General features: G+C 39.4%; 2 protein-coding genes across 3 annotated transcripts in view; one reads left to right on the top strand and one right to left on the bottom strand.

Moving 5' to 3' along the window:
- PDHX (pyruvate dehydrogenase complex component X) overlaps positions 1-7,854 on the bottom strand; it is a 35,173-nt gene extending 27,319 nt beyond the window's left edge. The window contains exons 1-2 of one of the 2 annotated variants that reach the window (XM_030949140.1): positions 7,757-7,854; positions 1,126-1,209 (exon numbers count right to left, since the gene is read on the bottom strand). In XM_030949140.1, coding sequence (XP_030805000.1) covers positions 1,126-1,209; positions 7,757-7,817 — 145 coding nt within the window. In that variant the 5' untranslated portion in view covers positions 7,818-7,854. Of the gene's footprint in view, positions 1-1,125; positions 1,210-7,397; positions 7,558-7,756 lie in introns of those variants that run through there. The other variant, XM_030949139.1, reaches the window with a different exon arrangement.
- On the top strand, positions 7,682-21,979 carry APIP (APAF1 interacting protein). The gene is made up of 8 exons (XM_030949141.1): positions 7,682-7,962; positions 10,128-10,228; positions 13,095-13,143; positions 14,451-14,568; positions 15,617-15,752; positions 18,313-18,480; positions 19,015-19,137; positions 20,169-21,979. The coding sequence occupies exons 1-7, from the start codon at positions 7,858-7,860 to the stop codon at positions 19,112-19,114; spliced, it is 777 nt and encodes a 258-aa protein (XP_030805001.1). The 5' UTR covers positions 7,682-7,857; the 3' UTR covers positions 19,115-19,137; positions 20,169-21,979.
- Positions 21,980-22,578: the final 599 nt, after the last annotated feature.

The raw sequence follows: 22,578 nt of genomic DNA, 5'->3' as shown, positions 1-22,578 counted from the left end.
AGCAAAAGGCCAAGTCCACTACTGGAGCAAGAAGCTGTCTTTTAGCCACCTCTCAAAACGTATTCAAAATGTAGGAAAGCAAAGCTCTCCAGTAACAAAATAACGGGAGCAGTACCAACGCTTACAAGGATAAGCCAAAGGAAAAGGTTTATCTAGGCACAATAGTCAAAACACATTTAGCTATCCAAATTGTGTCTGTCAAAGATAATAAGCTTTAAGATATTTCCTTTTCTCCAGATGTATTCATCTTTCCGGGAAATCTAAAAATGCCCGTGAACAAGATATATTCCTACTGCTATCCAAAAGCCTACAATGTACAACAATCAACAGCTATCTGGAACCCAAAACTACAGTCAAAATTCAGGTTTAATATTAAATTGAAGAAAGGACAGGGTAGGAGTAAACAGGACAAAGGTCTCCTGACAGAACAGGAACTGCTGATTCTTCTACAGATCATTTTTCATTTACATACAACCTACATGAAGACAAAACTTAACTTTTATCCAGACTTTTTGTCCAGTTGCTCCAAAATATTTTAGCAGAAGTACATAGTTGTCAGAACACAGAGTTCAGGCTTTTTTTTTGGTTGGTTTTCAGTTTGAGTTCTTTTAGGAAAATTTTCCCCATTTGCTATTAGGGTTATGAAAGGAATTTAAATTTCTCTCAGTTTTAACTGTAGACTATAAGATATTAGAAAAGATACTAAAAAAATACCATATCTTTCTTGGTATTCCATAACATAGCAGAATAATGAAAGAGACCCTCCCCAAAGTCAATGGCTCTCAGACTTCCAAAGCTACTAGGCAACATGACAGCGCGGGGAATTAAAAACAGCACACACACTCACACCCTGGAAGAGCCTAATGGAAATTTTTCAAAAATATGATCAATGCAACCTTTTGGAAGACAATTAAGCAAAACAACATTTCAAGAATGAACAATTTCAAAGTAGGTATAGCTCATGATGACAGCATCCATACACCAAACATTTTGCTTCAAAATATTGATCTGTACTATAGCTCGCTAGACTGATCTATAACCAGGAAAAATTATCTTATTTTTACAGAACAGATTTACATAGCTGAAAAATTACAGAAAATGCAACCACAGAAAATGCTATCTTACCTTCCTTTTTTAACCATTTCACAATGTTTCCTTCTTCCATTGTTGGAGAAAGTGCAGGCATAAGAACTTTAATACCAGGTGTACCTGCAAAACAAGCATGTGATTATCTCAACTGAGTACTTTTTCAGTATAATTCTTTTCTCACTTAACTGCTTAACACAAAAGAAACTAAAAGTACATGAATCTGAAAGATAATTGAACAAAGGATTCACTACGATGCTCTTTTTTAAGCTTACATACAAGCATGCCCACCAAAGAGCTCAAAGGAAAAAAGGCACATTACAAGAGAAAAGGAAATTCACAAACCCTGAATTCCTAGACCTGAAGTTTTGTTGATCATCTCAAAATACATCCTCCTTCTCCTGTCATCCTTCTTCTCCTTGACTCAGGCTGTGGAATTTTTTCCAGATGAAAGCATATCTTTTAAATTAATAAAGCCTTTGTGATCCTAGTATTGCAGATGCTGATGACACACTTCTTTCACTGATAAAGTTCGTTAATGTTTATTTATTCTTTTTTACTATAAAACTATATCTACTTTGCAGAAATTACTTGATTTCAAGTTTCAGTACTTTTGTCTTGGCTCAGTAAACCCATATGCAGAAGCAGCACTGTGTAACAGCAACTGTGTGCCATGTTAGTGGGATTCTTCTGAGGGCAGAGCTCAGGATACAGCACAGAGCTTGGCTTCACAGCAAATTACATCTCTTGTCACCTGATCCTCTATACCAAAGAGGACATCAATATGAGAGATACTACCTTTCTGAACTTTTAAATATACTTATGAGGCCAAAAAAAAAGAATCTTTCTAGATCCATTTATTTTGTAAAAGCAGCTTTCCAGTCCCTGACTTTTGAGGCTCTTTCTTGAACTATTATGTCTGAATTTGTGTTTAGTTACAGAACAGAAATAGACACATAGAAGGTACATTGTATACAATGGCAAGGCTTATTTCTGCTCCATATTCCCTTTTCTCTAATACCCAGCATTAAGGATTGTTCTCATTCTATAGGAAACAACACCACATTTCTCCTAGTTGCTGTATTGCTTGGAGTAGTCAGAAACAGCTAAAAAAAAAAACTTCAATATTAATAATTTTTCAGGTTTTTCCTTATTATCTGCTTTTCAGCTCAAAATTCTTCTAAGATTTTTTTTTTTCCCTGCCCCCTTTTTTTTCCAAAAGCTGTGCTAAGGCACATGGAGAACAGGGAGGTGATTCAGGACAGCCAGAACAGCTTCACCAAGGGCAAGTCCTGCCTGACCAACCTAGTAGCTTCATAGGACTGAATGACTCTACCAGCAAACAAAGAAGGGCTATGGACGTCACCTCTCTGGACTTATGACATTGTTCTCTGCAAAGTGATGAAATGAGGATTTGATGGGTGGACTGCTTTGTGGGTGAGCATTGGGCTGGATCTACAGGGTAATGGACATCATCTCAACGGCCCCATAGACACTGGTGACAAATCTATAAAGGGTACTGGCACATGAAAAGCTGTGATGTGGCAGGTTGTGGCTCACAGCCCAGAAGGCAAATACAGCCTGGGACACAAAAATCAGTGTGGCCTGCAGGTCAAGGGCAGTGATTCTGCCGCTCTGGTCTGGTGAGATCCAACCTGGAGAAATGCATCCAGCTCCTGAATCCTCACCACAGGAAACGCATGGATGTGTTGGAGGGGGTCCAGAGGACAGCCACAAAAATGATGAGGGAGGAAGCCCCTCTTATATGAAAAAACATCAAGAAAGTCAAGGTTGTTCAGTCTGGAGAAGAGAAGGTTCCAGGGAGACCTTACTGCAGTCTTTCAATAGTTACTAAAGGGGCTTTTAAGACAGATGGGGACAGACTTCTTAATTGGGCCCACAGCAATGGAGCATGGTGTAATGGTTCGAATTTTAGACCGGCTGTAAGGAAGATTTTTACAATGACAGAGGTGAAACATAGAAACAGGCTGCCCAGAGTGGTGGTGGATGCTCCTGGGAGGTTGGATGGGGTTCTGAGCATCTGGTCTATTTGAAGATGCCCCTGCTCATTGCAGGGGAGATGGACTAGATGACCTTTAAAGGTCTCTTCCAATCCAAACCACTCTATAATTTTTTTTAAATGTGGCATGGAAACATTGTAGCAAACCTCTACTGACCTAAGCAGCCATCAATGATCCTGACATTTTAAAATGCACCAAGAGCAGAAAGTTAGTTATTCCCTAAAGTCCCCAAGACAGCAACACAATCAGGATAATGCTACCAAAACCACTTAAGTTTTGTAGAAATGAGCTCAATTGCATGGTTGATGTTCCCAGAAGACTGCATGAGTAAATGCACTTTTTTTTTCTCAGTCTTTTCATGGTAGTTTCAGTTTAATATTACTCATGACTGTCATGTTTAGAAATTTATCCAGACAATGTTCCTTGTAACACTCACAATTTCCATCTGAATTACCTCTATGCACTTTCTTTAAAAAGTTTCCTGCAACTTCTCATCTAGGACTAACAAACAGAAAAATGAACTGTGTTATGTACATGAATGCATACCTGTGTTCATTTCCCAAATAAACTTTTGTAGTATTTGAAGTATGATTGACAAATTAAAGTATGAGTTAACAATTGTCTTGTACTATACATATTTACCCAAAAATAATATTTCTCAATAACAGCAAGTAGGAAACATTATACATTACATGATACATTATAGGATGCAAAGTGTTCTCAGTTTCATTAGTCTAACTTGACAAGTCTGACTCTGACAATCAAAACATTATTTTGAAGTCATATCCCACAAATATCTAGGTTTATTGAGAACTAGTGGACAGATCTCTTTTAAAAAAGTGAAAATAATCCACATCTTTAATGAGGAAAAATGAATTTTTAAAAACAGTGGTTCACATTTCTCTTCCATGAAGAGCTACTTGATCCATTTCCCAGAATATGCTTCGTACTTTCGAACAAATACAAAAACCAAGCAACAAATTTGTGCCACAGTAACATTTTCCCTTCAATGCTATGAGCAAGTACCACAAAACATACAATTCATTCTGGTCCTTTCATCATGTTAGAAGAGGAACTCCAGCAGCACCTAGTCATGAAATGGACAAATAAATAAAGCTGGATACAAAGTAGAAGACAGGACCTTGTGCATCCATCTAATGCCTATGTCCAGAGAGGCCCATACTCAGAGAAGTTCAGTGCTGCTGCAATTAAGAGCCTTGTTCAGCATGAGATACAGGAGAACACCAGCCACAACAGGAGTATTTCAAAGCTGTTTTAGCTACTTTTGAGTTAATGACCAAACACAAACCAGGCTTCAGTGTGCCCCCTCAAAGAAAAGCAACCTTACAATGTAGAATTACCTTCACCAAATATTATTTGCCTCCATTAAATTAAAAAAGGGGATAGTGAAAGCAATCACTGCATTTACATAAGTTAGTTGCACTGTACAGGCAGCCCTTACAAGCACCTTGGGAAGTAAATATTGTTGCTTTGCAATTGTGGGTCAGCAAAAATCCTGGCAATTTGCACAGAATCTCAAAGGCTAAGCTCATGGGCAAATCAGAATTTAGAACCATAAGCAAGTAAAACTTCTGAACTTCCAGTCACCACCCACTGATTTTTACTTCTATCAACAGCAGCTGTGTTGTTATACTTCAATTATGTGAATATAAAAGGAGGAAGACTTAAAAAGAACCCAAACAAAGTTCACACAAACAAGAGATTGCTGTTTCAAAGACAGCTCTCTGTGTACCAAGAGAATTTGTTCTTGGTGACACGTTTTAAACATCAGGTTGAGTCTGGCAACATTGCTGCCTTCCCTCTCCATGAAAGGATTCAATGCAAATTTAACCTGTCCCACCAGAAAGATATTTAATAACTTCCTACACACACTCTGCAGTCAATAAAGAATTGAAAAATGTACTGCAACTTAACACCAATGATAGGATTATGAAACATTAAAAACAAAGAAAAATTGACACAATTTACATAAAGAGGTCATGCTATTCTATTTTCTCTTTTTCCTCTTTCTCTGTGACCAAAAAACTAGGAATTCCATTCTGAATTAATTGTTTTAATTATGCAAAACAACTTTTCCTCTACCAGCACCACAAACAAGGACAGAAACATGGAAAAAAACCATAAAATTCATGTGACATGATAAACTAGATCCATATGAACCAATACTTCAAATAGTGGCTTTTTCAGAAACAGAAAAGCAGATAAATAAAAGCAATCCTAAAATAAAATCTACTTAAATTTACATTGTCAAACTAGGAACCAAGGGTGAGTTTTATGTCCAAATGTATTTTGTATTTTATTCCAAACGTATCTGTATTTTACCAGAGAAGTTGTGACTTTCTCATCTTTAATTTTAGAGGCAACAATGAAGTTAAGAAAAATGGTGTCATTGAAACACACACCACCTTGGAAAGCTGTAAGTACACTAAGAAGGGTTGAATGAGGAAAGCCTGAATGAGTTAAAGGTGTGAGCTATCCACCCTAACACTTTAAAGCTTACTGTAAGGAATTAAAAGATATTAGTCACTTACATATCTAAATTTAGAAATTTAATTCCAGCTATATATTAAGCAGTCTCAACATAATAAACACAATAGATTGTCTGGGAGAACTGCAGACAAGAGTTATTTAAGGAGTTAAATAATAAGACCAATTTAGAAGCACTTTATTGTGCATTATATTATATTTGCATACTATTATATGTAGAAAGAAGCAAGCTTTTTCTAATAAAATCTGGAAACAAATAACATTTATTTCAAAAAAGGGACAGACTTCCCTATATCACACACAGCAGGTTTTACAAAGGAAAATATTTTCATACTGCAAAGTAGCAAAGGCAACAGTGCTGGAAAGAAGGGGATGTTGAGTCTAAACCACAACAATGAAACTGGCTCTGAACTACTACTGAGTTCTATTACACAAGGTTAATGAAAGCTCACTTTTTTGTAAGTGCACTTAAACCTCAAAGAGTTCAGGTACTTCACACCAGGACTTCATGACAATGCACCTGATCATTGTTTAAATGTTTGACAAGTTGTAACTCACAGAGCAAGTAGGGACAGATCACATTTCATTTCAGGATCCGTAACTCTTCTCACGTCTCTTAAGAGACAGAGGAAAAGGGGAAGGTTAAATGATCTGCCTGATAATTGTGTAACAACAAACTCCTGAAAAATACATGTTGAAAGTGCTGTCATAACCTCACACCTTGACTTCTATGTAGGAAAGGATGCTAGACATGCAACGAATAAATTCTATTTTTCCCTTAAAAAACCAAATAGAATTGCATAAAAGATACATCACACCCTTCTCCAGTTACCTGCAACATTACCAGGAGAATAAGATGACAGAAATGTAGTGGAATTACCAAACATGGACCAAAATAACCAAATAGAAAAAACTTTCTTTTTCAGTGCTTAGTTATACATCCACTTAGAAAACACACTCCTGTTTTCAATGGTGAGACCTCTTCCCCTATCCACAACAAAGTATTTTCATATTTGAAGGCTTAATTTTATTTTCCTCTGTAGATTTCACTTTCTTCCTTTCCAGACCTTTAATAACTCACATGTCTCTCCGAGTTTTCTCCTCCAATCTCCTACACATCCCGATGTGCTTTCAGTGCCTCCAGAGACCAAAGCAAACACAGCCCCGTGTGGGGCTCACGCAGCTCCCCGGGGCCCTGCCCAGCTGTGCCCAGCACACCGCGGGCCCTGGTCGCCTCTCCACCCCGGGCACCCCCCCGGGCACCGCAGCTCCTTTTGCCTCTGCCCAGCCCACGGAGAGCCGCAGCCTAGGCAAGGATTCGCGCGGAGCAGCACACGGAGGGAGGGCTGTGTCCCGGGGACAAGGGCTCCGGCTCCTCTCCGCGAGCAGCAGCATTATAGCACGGGATGAACTGACCGTGACCCTTGTCTCCCTGCGCAGCCGGAAGGGAGGAGGTAGAGCGGGATGAAGGAAAGGTGTTTGGGGTTTCTCTTCCCCCTTTGCATTATCCTGCTCTGATTGGCAACAAACTCAATTAATAACCCCAAATCCAGTCTGCTCTACCCACGACAGTAACGGACCAGGGGTGTCTCGCTGTCCTTATCTCAGTACGTGAGCCTTCTGCTGTATTTTATCTCCCTGGCCATTTACGGAGCTGTAGAGGAGCTCCGCTGAGTGCCTGACATCCAGCCAGGGTCAACCCGCCGCAAGCACCCGCTCTCAACCTCTCCGCCGCATGTCCTCGCAGGCACACCTAGAGCAGGGCACCAGCCCGCCACTCACCCAGCAGCTCCCAGGTGCCGTGCAGGTGCCTCCATCCTGCCCGGGCGGGCAGAGAGAGCCCAGCGCCCAGCGCCGAGCGCCCGGCCCGCAGCAGCCGCAGCAGCCGCTCCCCGCCGCCGCTCAGCCACAGGGACGCCGCCATCTTCCCCCGCCCCCCGACCGCGCCGGGGCTGCCCCGTTGCCTGCCCGAGCAGAAATAACCGGGCACGCCTCCGGCGCCGGGGGGCGGTTTCAGCGAGCCCCCGTGCCCCGCCCGCGGCACCTGCCGTGGCATTGGCCGCCTCGATCGCCCCAGGCGTGGGCAAATCCAATCGCGCGGACACCCGCGCCCAGCCTGGCGGTTCGTCCCCGGGGCGCACCCGCGTCTCCTCTGGTCCCTGCCGGCTCCCAGGCCCGCCGGGAGAGCAGCGGCCTCTCCATTCCGCCCGCCGCGGCTCGGCTCGGTGCCCGCGGCCGGGCCATGCCCAGCGCTCCGCAGGCGCCCGCGCGGCACCCCAAAGAAGCCCCCGAGCAAGGACCCCGCGCTGGCCGCGCCATGGCGGCCGCCGGCGGGGACGCGGCGCAGGTAACGGGGCCGGGAGGCGGCGGGGCTGGGCTGCTTCTGAACCTCGCCAACTGGCCAGCAGCCTCGCAGCTGCTAATTAGGAGGGAGGCCCTAGGACTACTGGTGCATGGCGAGTTGACTGTGAGCTGGCAGCGTGCCCTGGCGGCCGGGAGGAAATTCAGGCAGCAAGATCCAGGCAGAGCCAGTGGCCGGCACTCCAGGAGCAATGCTCATAAGCTAAAATACGAGTTCCACCTCAACGCGGGCATGAACTTCTTTACGCTGAGGCTGGCAGAGCGCTGGAATAGGCTGCCCAGGGGAGTCGGGGAGTCTCCCTGTCTGGAAACATTCAAAGCCTATCTGGAGGCTTTCCTGTGTCACCTGCCTTGGCAGGGGGATTGCACTGAATTGTGTCCAAAGTCTCTTCCAACCCTGGCTATTCTGTGCACCTACATAAATGTGTTGTAAAATTTAGTCCAATTTCCAGAATGTTGCCAGCTGTCATTCTGGCATCTACAGGACTCATGGCTCTTTTTGTGTTAACTGGAGTTGTTTAGGTTTGTTTTGTGATTTGGTTTTCTTCTGTTTTTTTTTTCATTGGTCTTTGATTGGGGTTTTATGTATCATTACAACCAGAACATGAACTGGCAGTGCTGTGCTTCGTCAAACATTGAGCATATAGAGGCATTGCCTGGACAAGGCTCAGACACCTCTCCAGTTTGTGTGTGACACTGGTGGAGAGACCAGCCCAAGCTTCAAAACCAGCCAGAACTGACAGCAGGGAGATGAGAGGTATCAGCAGCATAGATAATGTGGCCTGCCAGGAAAGTGGGAAAGAATCCAGTTCATTATAAACAAAGCAAAGCAAAAAAACGTCAGCAGACTGAGCTGTTGTAATACATAAAACATTGTCACAGTGTAGGTGAGAGGGAAGACCAGCTCCTGCATGTCCGTCATCTTTGGTAAGAGAGAACAAATCTCACTGTCACTGGAGGTTGTAAAGATGAGGTTAGAGTAGGAGATTCCAAACGTTGTTAAATGTGCTCCAGGCTGCCATCTCCAGGAATTCACCTTCCCACTCTCCACTGCTTCTGCCTCATGCTCCTGTTCCATCCCCACCCTTAGCTGTGCAAGTCCAACTCCACCTGGAAGCATTTCTTTCTAAACATCTCAGCAGAGGTATTGGCACCAAGTAACCACTGCCTGCCGTTTTTGCTGTGTGCTGCTTCTGCTTTGGGTCTCTCTATTCTGTTGGTGTTGACAAAATACTCCTCCCCAAGGTGGATTCCTGCTGCTAAACAGAATATTTTTCTTGGAAATGTTTTGGCATGAGCAGTAGAGCAGCTAACCATTTGTCATTTTAGAAAAACCTTTAAAGCTTCTAGTTGCTGCAATAAAAAAAAAGAACCCTACATAAAAGCACGCCATAAAAGCAGCTGTTTTACTGTGGTAATGTAGGTAGAAACCTTACCTCTGACACCAGAGATACTTTTGGTTAATATATAGATATGGATGTTAATGTAATAAACAATGGAATATGGAAAAAATACAAGATGGGTTTTTTTCCCTCCTAAAGAAATATTAAAATAATGCAATTTTCTTTCCGACTAAACTGCATGTAAAGTAACTTTGTGTAGTAAAAATGTAGGAATGTAAAGTTCATAAAATAATTTTCCTATATTTTCTGTGGTATTTTTGAGAGCTGTTTTAAAATGTGTATTGACTAATAAAGTCTGTTCTACTGAAATTTGTAAGTCAAGCAAAATAAACCTACAGAAAAACTGATTTAATAGGAAAAGTATTAGTCAAGCTTTTAAAAATTGGTAATGTTAGATGCATTTATTTTCCCCTTTTTTGATGCAATAGTCCATAATATAATCCTGCTGGTATAATATCTATGGCCACTGAACTCAAATAAATTTTAGGTGAGACCTTTCCTGTGGAGGATAGTCAGACTTGTGCCTTATTTGGGGTTTTGTTTGTTTCAAGGTGTGATGTCCCTGGCAGAGCATAAAGGGCATTGTGTAAACATGCAGTTATTTTGTAATTGAAGTTCATTAGCATAAATTAGACCATTTTGCTGCAGTATGAAAGTACTAATCCTTTAAACTCAGTTTGAGAGCTTGAATTCTTAGGTGTGAGGTGTTTCTGATGGTTTCTCATTTATTTATTTATTTTCTTTTTAGGATGGGTTACATCCAAGGAATCTTATTCCAGAGCTTTGTAGGCTGTTTTATGGTTTAGGCTGGGTAACAGGAACTGGTGGAGGAATCAGCTTGAAACATGGGTAAGTGATGATGAAAGAGAGATAATGTGGTGGTGAGACAGAGGGGGCTGTGCTTAGTACTTGGTGAGGGCTTTTCAGCTCCATGAGAAATGTTTGCAAGTCGAGAGTGAGCAAGAAGTTAGAGGGGGAAATGAGCAGTATGCCAAAATTACCATATGGGAGGAAGGTAAATAGTCTGAATTAATCATTGCAGTCCCTTCAATAACAAGAGACAACTTCAGAGAGTGACCTTATCCTGTCTCTTTCCTACCCTTTTTTAAGGTAGATGAATTGCCTTTAAAGAGCAACATGTTCTCCCTTTTTCATTTAACTGACTATGGAATTTAGAGTGGGTTACATCAGGCACATGGCTTTCAAATGCCTGTGGTTAAATAAGATCAGTCTCACCCTGGATGTATTTTACAGGCCAGATATTTCTTCTAAGAAGGAAATTACTGTTCCGCTGAGGTAATTTCTAAGGAGACAAATACTTTACATATAATTAAAGCACAGCAGGTAACAACAATTTTTGGTCTATGTCTTGAAGAATCACCACTTTGTGTTTTAATTTGCCTGTCTCCCACCATTTCATAATCTCCAATCCTTTTAGTGGGAACAGAGCTCCTCTCAGTGGCCACTGAAAAGAAAATAAGTCCTCATTCTGCAAAGAGCCTTGCATAGTGCCTGCAGTTCTGTGCCCAGTCACAGGGTTGTGACACGATCTTGAAAGTATCTGACCTCTCATTTTTCTGGTGTACACTTGCATGCATACACAAACAGCCATTGCTATTCAAAGATGTATTTTATATATATATATATGAATAAAAGACCCTAAATGCTCATAAATGCTCATACTTGTTCTGTTTGGACTTTGTGCAGATCATTTTGCCTCCCTGCTTGATTTTGCAAGGAAAGCCACAACAGTAATAATAATGAGATGAATTAAAAGAGGGTAAATTCTGTGGGAAGACCTTTCTAGCACTAATTTGTCATCAGTACCTAAATGCAGCCTATTTTCTTTGTCATTCCAGTGCAACTCCTGTTGGTTTTGGCAAGACAAATGTCATTATCAGAGAATGCACTAAGATAGTAATAGTTTTCCTTAGTAATTCTATAGCTTGTTTACTTGGCATTGTTAGAAAGGAAAATGTAAAGGAACAGTTGAAATTTGATTCAAATATAACAACTGTTTTTACCAGGTAATCTTAATCAGCCTTACTCACTGTGCAGTTCATATCAACTATCAAAGAAAAAAAATGCCAATTTGGACTTGGGATAGCATGTTAAAAATGGATGTAGAATTCTTTGTGAGGTATCTTGCATTTGAAGACTTTATTTTATCATCAGATTTTCTGGTTAAGTTCTAAAAAATAAAAAAATCTGGTTTAAGAAAAATTGTGTGTCTGTCATAAGTAACTGAGTTTACCACTTGATTTCTTATCCTGCTCATACAAATGAATCAAGACTAAATTAATGCCATGCCGGCAGTGTTAATTCATGAATGTCAAAAATTACAAATATTATATAGCCACATTTTTCTGTGCTTCAGAGACATTTTACCACTATGAATAGTACATCAAATTAAGACTTTTATTTTTGGAAGAATTAAGATCATGGAATTGTTTAGGTTGATAAAAATCCTTAATATTATCGAGTGTCCAACCATAAACCTACCACTGCTAAGTTCTCCACTAAACCACATTCCTAAGCATCATGTCTAAAGGTCTTCTGAAAACTTCCAGAGATGGTGAGCCAACTGCTTTCCTGGGCAGCCCATTCCAGTGCTTGGTAACCCTTTCAGTGAAGAATTTTTTTCCTAATATCCAATTTAAACCTCCCCTGATGTAAATTGAGGTAATTTCCTCTTGTCCTGTCACTGGTTACCTGGCAGAAGAGACCAGCCTCACCTGACTACAGCCTCCTTTCAGGCAGTTGTAGAGAACAATGAGGTCACCCTGAGCCTCCTTTTCTCCAGGCTGAACACCCCCAGCTTCCTCAGCTGCTCCTCACAAGACTTGTGCTCCAGACCTTTCACCAGCTCCATACTCTTGTCCAGAACTACAAGGATCCCATGGTCCATAGGAAATGTGTCTGTAACTTGACTAATTATTCACTAGATGTCTCTGTGCTCCTGAATTTAGTACATGACTGCTGAAGCCAAATGGTGATTGCAATTCAGAGAGAGGGTATCGTTGGGGTTTTTGTGCTAATAATGAAAACAATGCAGTGCCATCTTGAAATCATTTTAGTTTCAATCAGTTTTTACAGTTTTTTGTTCATGTACTCCTTGCAAGACGTGATGCACTTCTCCTTAAATTTCAGTCATTTAATTGCACTGAATTTGTGCTATCTCTTTATCAACACAACTAAACATGGAACTGCACTAGAAACCTAACCTGCATACTTAAAAAAAAAAAGTATTTACAATGTTGAATGTTGCAGATAATTATTTCTGTTTAAAGATAGGTTATGGAGTTTTATATAATGGTTTTGTCACCTGCCTTGTCACAGATCAGTATCTGTTTGCAATTTCTAATTAGATTTTTATTCTGAATTCTAGGAATTTGAATTTGAGTTACTGCAGGGAGAGGCTGTTTTTCTTTGTTGGAAAAATAAGGCTGCACTTCTTACATGTGTTTCGGATATCTGTCAAGTTGAAAGCAGGGTTTTGTACCCCTGCAAGATTTTATTTGCCCTTGTACAATTTGGTTCTATTTTGAAAACTATCTACCTGTCAATGTATGGGAAGAACAAGAAGGTTTTTTAATTGTGAGGGTCTAGATTTGCTGTTTCCTTTTCAGTGGCTCAAGAGCTCGAATGCCTGTCCAGTGGGACAGTCATTGCTCAGCTGTGTTTACTGATTTTTCTCATCTGCAACTTTTCCTAGGGATGAAATCTACATTGCTCCTTCCGGAGTCCAAAAGGAAAGAATACAGGTGTGTTAAACTGTGCTTTTACCTCAGAGCTCATCTTGAGATGGATGAAAGTGCCTTTGTTTAGAGTTTCATTTTTCCTTATGTGAAGTTACAAACTTGTTATACATTTGAAACAACTGCTGATTTCTCCCAGTACTCCACTATCATAGCAAGCCAGTATGTGTTTCTGTGGCCAGTGTAGATTAGTCTTGATGTTCTCCTTGCTGTAAATTAACACAAAGCAGCATGAGAGTGGAGCATTACTCCAGTCCAGCTTTATTCTTTGTCAGGCTTGGTTGGCTAGAGCTGTCTGGCTACAGTTTCAAGTTACCCGTGTAAATGGACATTAACACCTCATTGCTGTTTATTTTCATTTGAGTGATTGCAAATATTTGTCTTGATGTTCTCACTAAATAACTGGGCTCTCCCCATGAAAAGGTAACCTTGTCTCTGTTTTCCAAAAAAACCCAAAATAGAAGAGGAGGGGGGAACGGTAAACAATACCTATTTTATGACAGCAGGAACTCCCCCAGAATAGAGTAATACATGAAAAGGATTTGTCATCTCATAAATCTGAGGATAAATACAGTGAGGAGGGAAAGGAGTTTCTTCTCTGATAGAAACTTGGGTTCTTAGAGCAATGTTTGCTGGGGATGTGGAGAAGTAAGGCAGACAAAGGTATGTAAGATAACCACAATGCTCTGGTCTGTGCTCACAGTAACAGAGGATTGAGCGCAGTCAGTGAGGAAATCTCCTGTAATTGTATTTTCTACTGATTTTTAAAATAACATTAAAATTTTATTACTATCCTGAACAATTCTTTGCACTATTACGAATAGTTAATTGATGCGAAGGTAACATTCATGTAAAGCTACTAAAAGCAAAGTTTAAAAAGAAATAGTTCTACAAGTTAAATGTATTGTTTTTTAAGTTTAACTTGTGTCATTTGTTGGTTCTTTTAAGTAGGGAAGGAAAAGTGCATCTACATTTCTTATTTTGAATCAGTTACTACTTTTCCTTTTGATCAGTTATTACTGAGCTACACTATCTCCTTTCTGAGAAAATTGTAGTTTTACAAATATCTGCATGGCATCAGTCTGACGAAAAAGAGTACCTAATAACTAATTTCCATTACACAATGTTGGTAAGTAGTGTTAGAAGCTGGAATAAATGTGGAGCATAACAGCACTTTTACGAAGTTCAAATCACATTCTCTATTAAATACATGGTTTGTATATATTTGTTTCCTTAGAGGGAAAACAAAACTATTTGAGGTTAAATATCAAACAAAACTATCACAGATCAAAATAATTTCTTCTTTCTTACAGCCAGAAGATATGTTTGTTTGTGACATGAATGAACAGGACATCAGTGGTCCTCCACTGCACAAGAAACTAAAGAAAAGCCAGTGCACACCTCTTTTTATGAATGCCTACACTATGAGAGGTATGTAGCAATGTTTGCAGTTCAGCAGTGACTGAAACACTGTATATGTACATCCACAAAATTGCTATTCAGTACCATATTCTTTATATATAGAAGTTACAGTGAAATAAACATGAAACTATAAAATTAATTGATATGCAAAGGTATATATACAGTGGGATATAATTCACAGTAACATCCTGTCAGTATCATTTGCAATTTAATCTTCTCTTGTAGCTATGCCTGTGATCATGTTTTCAGCACTGATTTTAGTGCAGAATATTGGTAGGTTGCAGGGGAAGCCCAGGATTACAGCAGTTTTACATCAGTGGTTTTGCAAATTCAGCTATTACCGTTTAAATCCTTTTGCATCCGTTGGCTGAGATTAACAGTTATAAAATAGGAATAGCTGAAAACAGTATGAAACCTTTCTTTTTCAGGTAGATAGTAATAGAGAGTTTTTGATGTTGTGTAAAATTTACATCTGTTATTTTAGAAAGGATTTCGGGAGTCTCTTCTGGTCTTCCTGCACAAGCACCTTACATTGTGTCCTCAAGGAATAACAGCATTGCATCTTTAAGTAGATTATAATTATTGTCTACCTATCTTTCCATCATGACACAGTAAGATGATGAATTTTTTTCAGAGAATCAGCAGATAATTGAGGAAAACATGAAAGTAAAAGGCTTTAAACTTTCATTTAACAAATAAGTTTGGGAATTCCCTATAACCTCAGAACTCTGATAAAATTAAAAGTGTCTCAGTCATTGTAGTATGTAAAGAAATGTACAAGTAGTGTTTCTGCTTGAATTTGTACAAGCAGTGTCTCTCCTGGAATGTGTCACTAACTGAAAGTTAACACAAGTGTCCTAAGACAATCCATAATTATCCCTTATATGAGTATTTACCTCATACCTTCATTTAAGTTGCTGTATATTTTTTCCTCTCATACAGCAAATCAACATTTGCTGAGATGCCTAATCAAAGGAAATGAATCAAGTATGTGAATAAAATTTGCATAATAGAGAAATTTTAAAATTAATTCTAAATTTTCTTTTTCTGCTCCTAGGGGCAGGCGCAGTGATCCATACACATTCCAAGGCTGCTGTTATGGCTACCCTCCTTTACCCAGGGAGTGAGTTCTCTATTACCCATCAGGAGATGATAAAAGGAATCCAGAAGTGTACTTCAGGAGGCTATTACAGGTACTTCTCTATATTTAGGAAAAGAGGTGTGGTGTTTGATCATTTGTTTTCAGCAATATCAATACAAGTCATTTGAGTTATATACTTGAAAGTGTATAATACAAAGTATTAAGAATAAGAAGTAAAAAGACCTCTGGAATGAATGAGTCACCACTGGCTTTCTGTAAGATCTGAAGCCTGTGTAAGAGATCTGAGATAAGATCTTGTAATGCCAAGGCTGCTGTGGTCTGTTGAGCTACAGGAAGAAGCCAAATAAAGAGCTACATCCTGAGATGTTGCCACATCTGTACAACATTCAGCTGAAACTGGTGCCAGCCAACACCAGGTTGGATTGATAGCATGTACAAACTACATTTGGGTGGACTTCACATATCACTGCCTGTGCTAGTTTAGGGCATGTTAAGAGAGTAGAGGATTTCAGATTTACTTGACAGAGTTTGAAAGAAAATTCAGAATAAACAGCTCATTAAAGATAATGTTATTACTTTTCAAGGATGAGCTCTGAGGTAAGTGCTGAGTTATTCCAAATTATGTGTGATGGCTTGTTTTGAGGTCTCCACCCACAGAGTGTTGAATTGGGATCTGCAAACAACATTTATATAACATGTGACAAGGAGATGAGAAATTGAAATGCTAAATTCTTTCCACTTTTTGATGTTAATTTTTGTATCTAACTATTGCCCTTTGGCAAGGGAGCAAGCCATATGTGATTTTACGCCCAGGCATATTTTATTCCATTTTGGTCAACTTGCCAACTTTACTTTCTTGTCACCATTAGCATGTGCATTTTTAATGTGGTAAAATGCAAACCCTTGTACTCAATTGTCTAACAACATTGTTTTTTTAAAAATCCACAACAATTTTTAATATGTATTTTGAGCTCTCAAGCACTACTAAATGTTAGTCAGGAAACATTGGATTTATTGGGTTCCATGCCTCCAAGTTTTCTGTGTCATTCTATTAATTTACCAGAAACACCGAAGAAATCAAAGCTCCAGGTTATATGGCTCATAAGCACATGTTCATTCACACTAGACTGATTCCACTGGCTTGCCTCACACAAGACTCCCCACTGAATTCGAAGGAAAAATGGGTCCTTGGATTCAAAATACAAAATGGTGCTTTTCAAAAAAGGGATTGCATGTTGTTTATAGTTACATAAATCTTTTCTGGAAGCTGTCCAGGAAAATGCTACAGATAGAATAATCAGAAGTATATGTTGGCCTAAATATGACTCCAGTGATGCCACACTAGTTTTACCTTTGATTTCCATAGAAGGAGAATTAGATCAGTAGTAAACAGGTTTGAAAGTCAGACTGTCATAAGGTATTTTACATCCGTGTTTGACTAAACATAGGCTGCTTATATTTCAATTTTTTAAAAAAAGAGATCCCAAGTATTTAGTTCATTCAGAATCTTCTTGACATTTTTTAGGTATTAGTTCTTGATAGAAAGCTCATAGTCCCGGTTAGGAATCAGTTTTCATACTTGTAGCAGCTTCCAAGCTCAAGCAGAAAGCAGAACCTAGGAAGCCAATCCATTTACTCATTTGGCCTCATTAGTAACAAACACTCCGAGTGTAATTTTAGTATTCCAAATCTGTGAGAGTCAGAGCTTCAAATGCTACCTCACTTTCTTCATTCACTGTTTTTATAGCCTTCCTTGAGAAAGTGTCAGTTGAGAACCATAAGAGATGAGACTTTATCTTCTGACTATTTGATTTCAAATACAAGCTGTTGGTGTTGGGTTTTTTACCATTGCTTTCTTTCTGTGTTTCACAAAAGAAAGTACTACTAGCATCCACTCATGAAATATCTATGTGATCTCAATGATAGATCTGAACCTGAACTGGGGACTTATTAAAACTATTTAAACAAGTTTCTGCTAGTGTTAATTAAGGTTCAAACAATGCCAAATATCCCAGTCCTCCTTCAGAAGAAACTCTTAGGCAAGTTCCACTGAGTAACGTGCATCATCTTGTCTTTGGAGCTGGGGTTCTCAGGCTCTCTTAAGATCACATGTAGCCCACCAATGACTCCATCACAGAGAATTTATTTTTCATGTGTTGACTCTACTTTCTATTTATATGCCTTAGCAGGACAATCTTCCAGGGGCTTTTTGGACTACCTAAATTAATTTTTCTGTTCTCCAGCAAACAGCTTCATTTCCTTCTCTGTGATATGATTCTTTTAAATAATTTAATCTGAGGTAAAACTTGTAGATGATGCCAGTACAGGATGAAAAGTTTGAAAAAGTTGTAAAGGGACCCAGCTGCAAAGTGATATGGGAATAAACAGCTACACCTAATAGATTAAAGTGTTGTTTTCTTTTTGTGCCTCAAGTGTAGCTCAGGTATTGCCAGCGTAATATGTGTTTGGGAGTGAGAGATGTTCCTGAGAATTCCTGTGCTACAGCATGACTCACAAGAGAAGAGAATAAAATCTAGTACTGAGAATTTAACATTTTCTACAGTCAGAGGATAATTTCTTTCTTAGGGAAAAGTTTCATACATCCAAGCACAGGGTTTTTTTAAATACATGAAGATGTCTTTTTTTTATAGATATGATGATACACTAGTGGTTCCTATTATTGAGAATACACCAGAAGAGAGGGATCTCAAGGAGAGAATGGCACGTGCAATGGAAGAATACCCAGACTCTTGTGCTGTGCTGGTCAGACGTCACGGTGTTTATGTATGGGGAGAGACGTGGGAAAAAGCCAAAACTATGTGAGTACAGTTCAGGAATATGCTGTCTCTAGCCTCAAGATCTTAATGAACTTAATGCCATGTATATTTCCAGCCCATGGACAATGATCCAGCATATTAAGGCCTCACTGCATATATAGGGAGCTTTTGGGAATGGATTCATCCATGATTCCATTGCTTGGTTTTCCTTCCATATCAGTGCTGTCTGATAGGGTTGCCAACATTTTCCTTTCAGACAAGTCAACAAATCCCTTCTCATATGAAACACGCAGGCAGTCTCTGCTTTTATATGACACCTGCCAATACTGTTTGTGTAGCCCTCCGTAGTCCCATTTTTGGAATTTACCTCATCTGCTGATGGAAATGCAGCAAATCAATATTATGTAGGAAAGTGGCACTTTCCATTCCACAGCATTGGAAATAAACAATAATAGAGCTGTCCAGTCAGACTATCACATTGGTGATAAAATCTTAAGGAAGGAAAATACTAATTTTCATAAAACATGATAAGGCTTGAGCTTTACTTACATTGCATTTTTTCCCTATTTATTTTAGGTGTGAATGTTATGACTACTTGTTTGATATCGCAGTGCAGATGAAGCAGCACGGGCTAGATCCTTCAAAACATCCAGCAGGAGAAAATGGGATCTTGTAAATGTCAACAACATTTATACTCAGGTGTGAATTTATCTGTAAAGATGATCTGTTTGGAGGGAGAGACTATAGATGACACCATCACTTCAGTCTGCTTTCCCACTCAGGAAACTTCAGTATTGCTCATCTTCCCCCAGTCTGCTCCATTACCATTGCAGTTGTGCCTGTGCCTGAAATAGTGCTGCTTTTCCGCACAATGCAGCAAAATATATATATATATTAATAGCTAGGTATGTCCAGTGGATCTTTAGTGTCAATGTACAGCATGGAGTGGGATTTCTTTTTAAAACAAAATAATATCAAGCAATGGACTTGAAAGGCCATTGGACTAAAAAGGCCAGAGCCTAGCGAGCTGATGTGGACAGAGATGTCTGAACACCCACATTTGTTCTTCTGCTTGCAGGATCAGGTTTGATTTCAGACCATCTCAGTGATATTACATATGTGGTGGGTTGGTTGGGGGTTTTACGGGGTTTGGTTTTTTCCTTCAGTGTGGCTGGTTTGAGTTTTACTGATTAGTGTTACCTGTTTACCTCATGTAGGAAATCACATTGACTTTCTGTTTTCTACTGTAGCAATGATCCGTTTTGAAAGTTTTCATAAGAAATTGTTAAAGCCCAAAGACAATATGATTAGGGTGTACTCTACCTGAAGGATACCTGAAACAATTCTCACATATGTACAGCTTGGTATGGCAAAATGCAGTGGTAGCATAACGTTTCAGAGTTGGAAAATACAAATTTAAAGGTACCAGTACTGAGATTATAAAGGAATTTCTTGACCAAAGCTGTGGGGCAGGAGGTTTGCTGTCAGTGAGCCTCTGCCATAGCAGGCATTCAGGGTGCTGCTGCTGCTGCTGCCTGCAGTGATGAGGACACGCTGGCTGCCACTCCTGCGCAAAGCTACCTCATGGCCCACAAGGGCCATTCTAAAATTACTCCTCAGCCCCTGCAATTGGATAAGTTGGGCTTCTGTAGTGGCATTAGTATTCCTTTGCCTCTTTATTGTGACAAGTTTTAGAATATTTTTGCTTTTATTTTGTTTCTCCTGTACAGGTTTATTACATGATGATGGGAGTTCCAGCTTTCACCCCACACTATTGAAGCCAGAAGGGGGTGCTGATCCTCAGCTGATTGACAAATCTCAGCAGGAACTTTTAACTGTTAAATGCACCCAGGAATTAAAGCAGAGTTAAAAAAAACCCAACTACTGAACAATCATTGCAATTTCCAAGTCCTGTCGAATTCCACAGTAGGAGGAATGAAAATTCAGATGCAAAAATACTTTGAAAAACTTTGGAGAACTAATGTCACATTTTGGTTTTGTGCCTTAAAATTCATATTTTAACAACCTGCACTTACTGATCCTGTCCTAATGCTGCATCATTTAAATTGAAATAAGTCTGCATTTCTGAAAGTTATTGTAGCTTTTATTCTTCCAGAAAAAAGTGAGGACAGCCCCTTAATTAGAAGTTAATAAAGTTTAAAGCATTGTTTGAGCTGTTGATTCCTTCATACCATGTTCGTGTTTATGTTTTTGGGGTTTTTTTCTTTTTTTTAAATTAAGCCTGTAGCATATGTATTTTTAAACTCTCCTAATTGTCATTATAATGAGAAGAAAATTTTTTAGCATGCATTTTGCAGTTGTTACTGAGGGACTGCTCTGGGTCTTACCTTTTTAAATTCCTTTACTTTGAATAACAGCTTTGTTTGACCTCTGCTTAGCCCCCACCCTAAGGTAGATTTAATCAACCTGCTCATTAAAACAAAGTCTCACATAATTATGACAGTGTCTTCTTTCAAAATTTTCTGGAATGGCCCCCTGGTGGCATCAGTGTAAGCTCAATTGACCAATTTTCTAATTGAGTATTGAGACTTCAGTCCCGAGGGTGAGCTGAGCCAGGGGAAGTGCCGGCTGACCCTGGTTTCTGCTAGGGGCTGTGCATTCCCACCACTTCCCCTTCTATCATCTCTGGCACTTTTTTGGAGCTTCCATGAGATGAATTAACTCTTCAGCCTAACATTAAACTACTGTGGATGTGGGGGAAAAATTGTTTCAATTATTTCCTACTAAGCCACTGATAAAATCACTGAATCAAGTCAAAGGTGGGTCCAGAGAGAACCTGGAACCAGGGCAAGAGGACACGGCTGATGCCGGAGGTGGCAGACACCACTTCCCCCTTTTCCTGGGGAGGACAATTAAGGTCAGTGTTTTGTGTACCTTAGGCATGTTTGCCCTTCCCTCTTGTACCTCTGTACCTGCAGTGTGCAACATTTAACCCTTAGAGGGACCTTGGTTATGGTGAAATAATGGTTATCACTGAGTAACTACAGGTTGTTGGCTATATGTTTATTGATATGTTTTTTCATTATTAGACACTTGTCAGTGGCAAATAGTTTGCAGTGATTCCACATCTTCTGAGTCTAGTGGATTGCAGTAAGAACTTGTGTGAAAATGCTATTTTTAGACCAGGGGGTGACTTTGGACAGGCTGCTTCACTTAAGCATAAAATATCTCTGAAGTGTGTTCAAGACTTGAAAGGTGGAGCTGACCTTAAGGGAAAGCAGTTGTAATTCTCTTAGCTTTGTTCCCCTGTGGATGTACTAATAAAAACACTTCATGTGACAATCCAGTTAGTCTTGAAATCTAGCTGCCATCTATTCATTGTGGCCTTTAATTATTTATTTAAATTGTCTGATTTTTGCAAAAATTAACTTTGTGTGGTATTCTGATGATGATTTCAGAATAGATGATAATTGTATCGTTCCATGATACTGATGTTTTATAAGCATGAAGAAAATTTTACATTTGATGTTTTTTTGTTTTGCATATGTAAAGACAAACCATAAAAGAACACTCATGAGGAAAGGTATTTTTTGCCAAATATATTCCTCTGGGGTTGTGTTAGTTACAATATTCACTTTCTCATGCAGCTACAATTTGCTCTGTAGCCTTTCTAAAATCTGTAAATAATCACATTTCTACAGTAGTAGTTAAGTTCTTTCATACAGGATTCCTAGATGCTCAGAGTCCCATTCAGCGATTTTTGGAAATTAGTTAAATGCATCCTTCTCATGTCTTCTCATATGAATCCTCATCAAAGAAATTAATGCCTTCACAACTCTGGTGGCTTCATAACCCTGTGAAATGATTACTGTTTCCTGAAGTGCTCACAAAGCTCTGGCAGTACAGCTCTGATTATGTAGAACAAAAATAGAAAAATGTCTCATACGATTCAAAGCTCCTTGACTCACATAATTTTTAAGTCTATCTCTTTTCCTGATGTGAATATAAGACTTTTAAGCCAGCTAGGTGTTTTTCTATGTTTGCAGCAAAGACTTGATCTCCACCAAAGCTGATTATCTAGGTTTAGTATCACAGATAGGCTCATGGCAGAATGACATAATTCCCATTTAAATGGCTCATCCAAAAAGCTAAGTTCCAACATTTCTCAATAAAAGTAAC

Source organism: Camarhynchus parvulus, chromosome 5 (genome assembly GCF_901933205.1).
Source record: "Camarhynchus parvulus chromosome 5, STF_HiC, whole genome shotgun sequence".
Lineage (NCBI taxonomy): Eukaryota > Metazoa > Chordata > Aves > Passeriformes > Thraupidae > Camarhynchus > Camarhynchus parvulus.
Note: the sequence above shows the minus strand (reverse complement) of the source record. Positions and strands in the feature narration are given on the sequence as shown.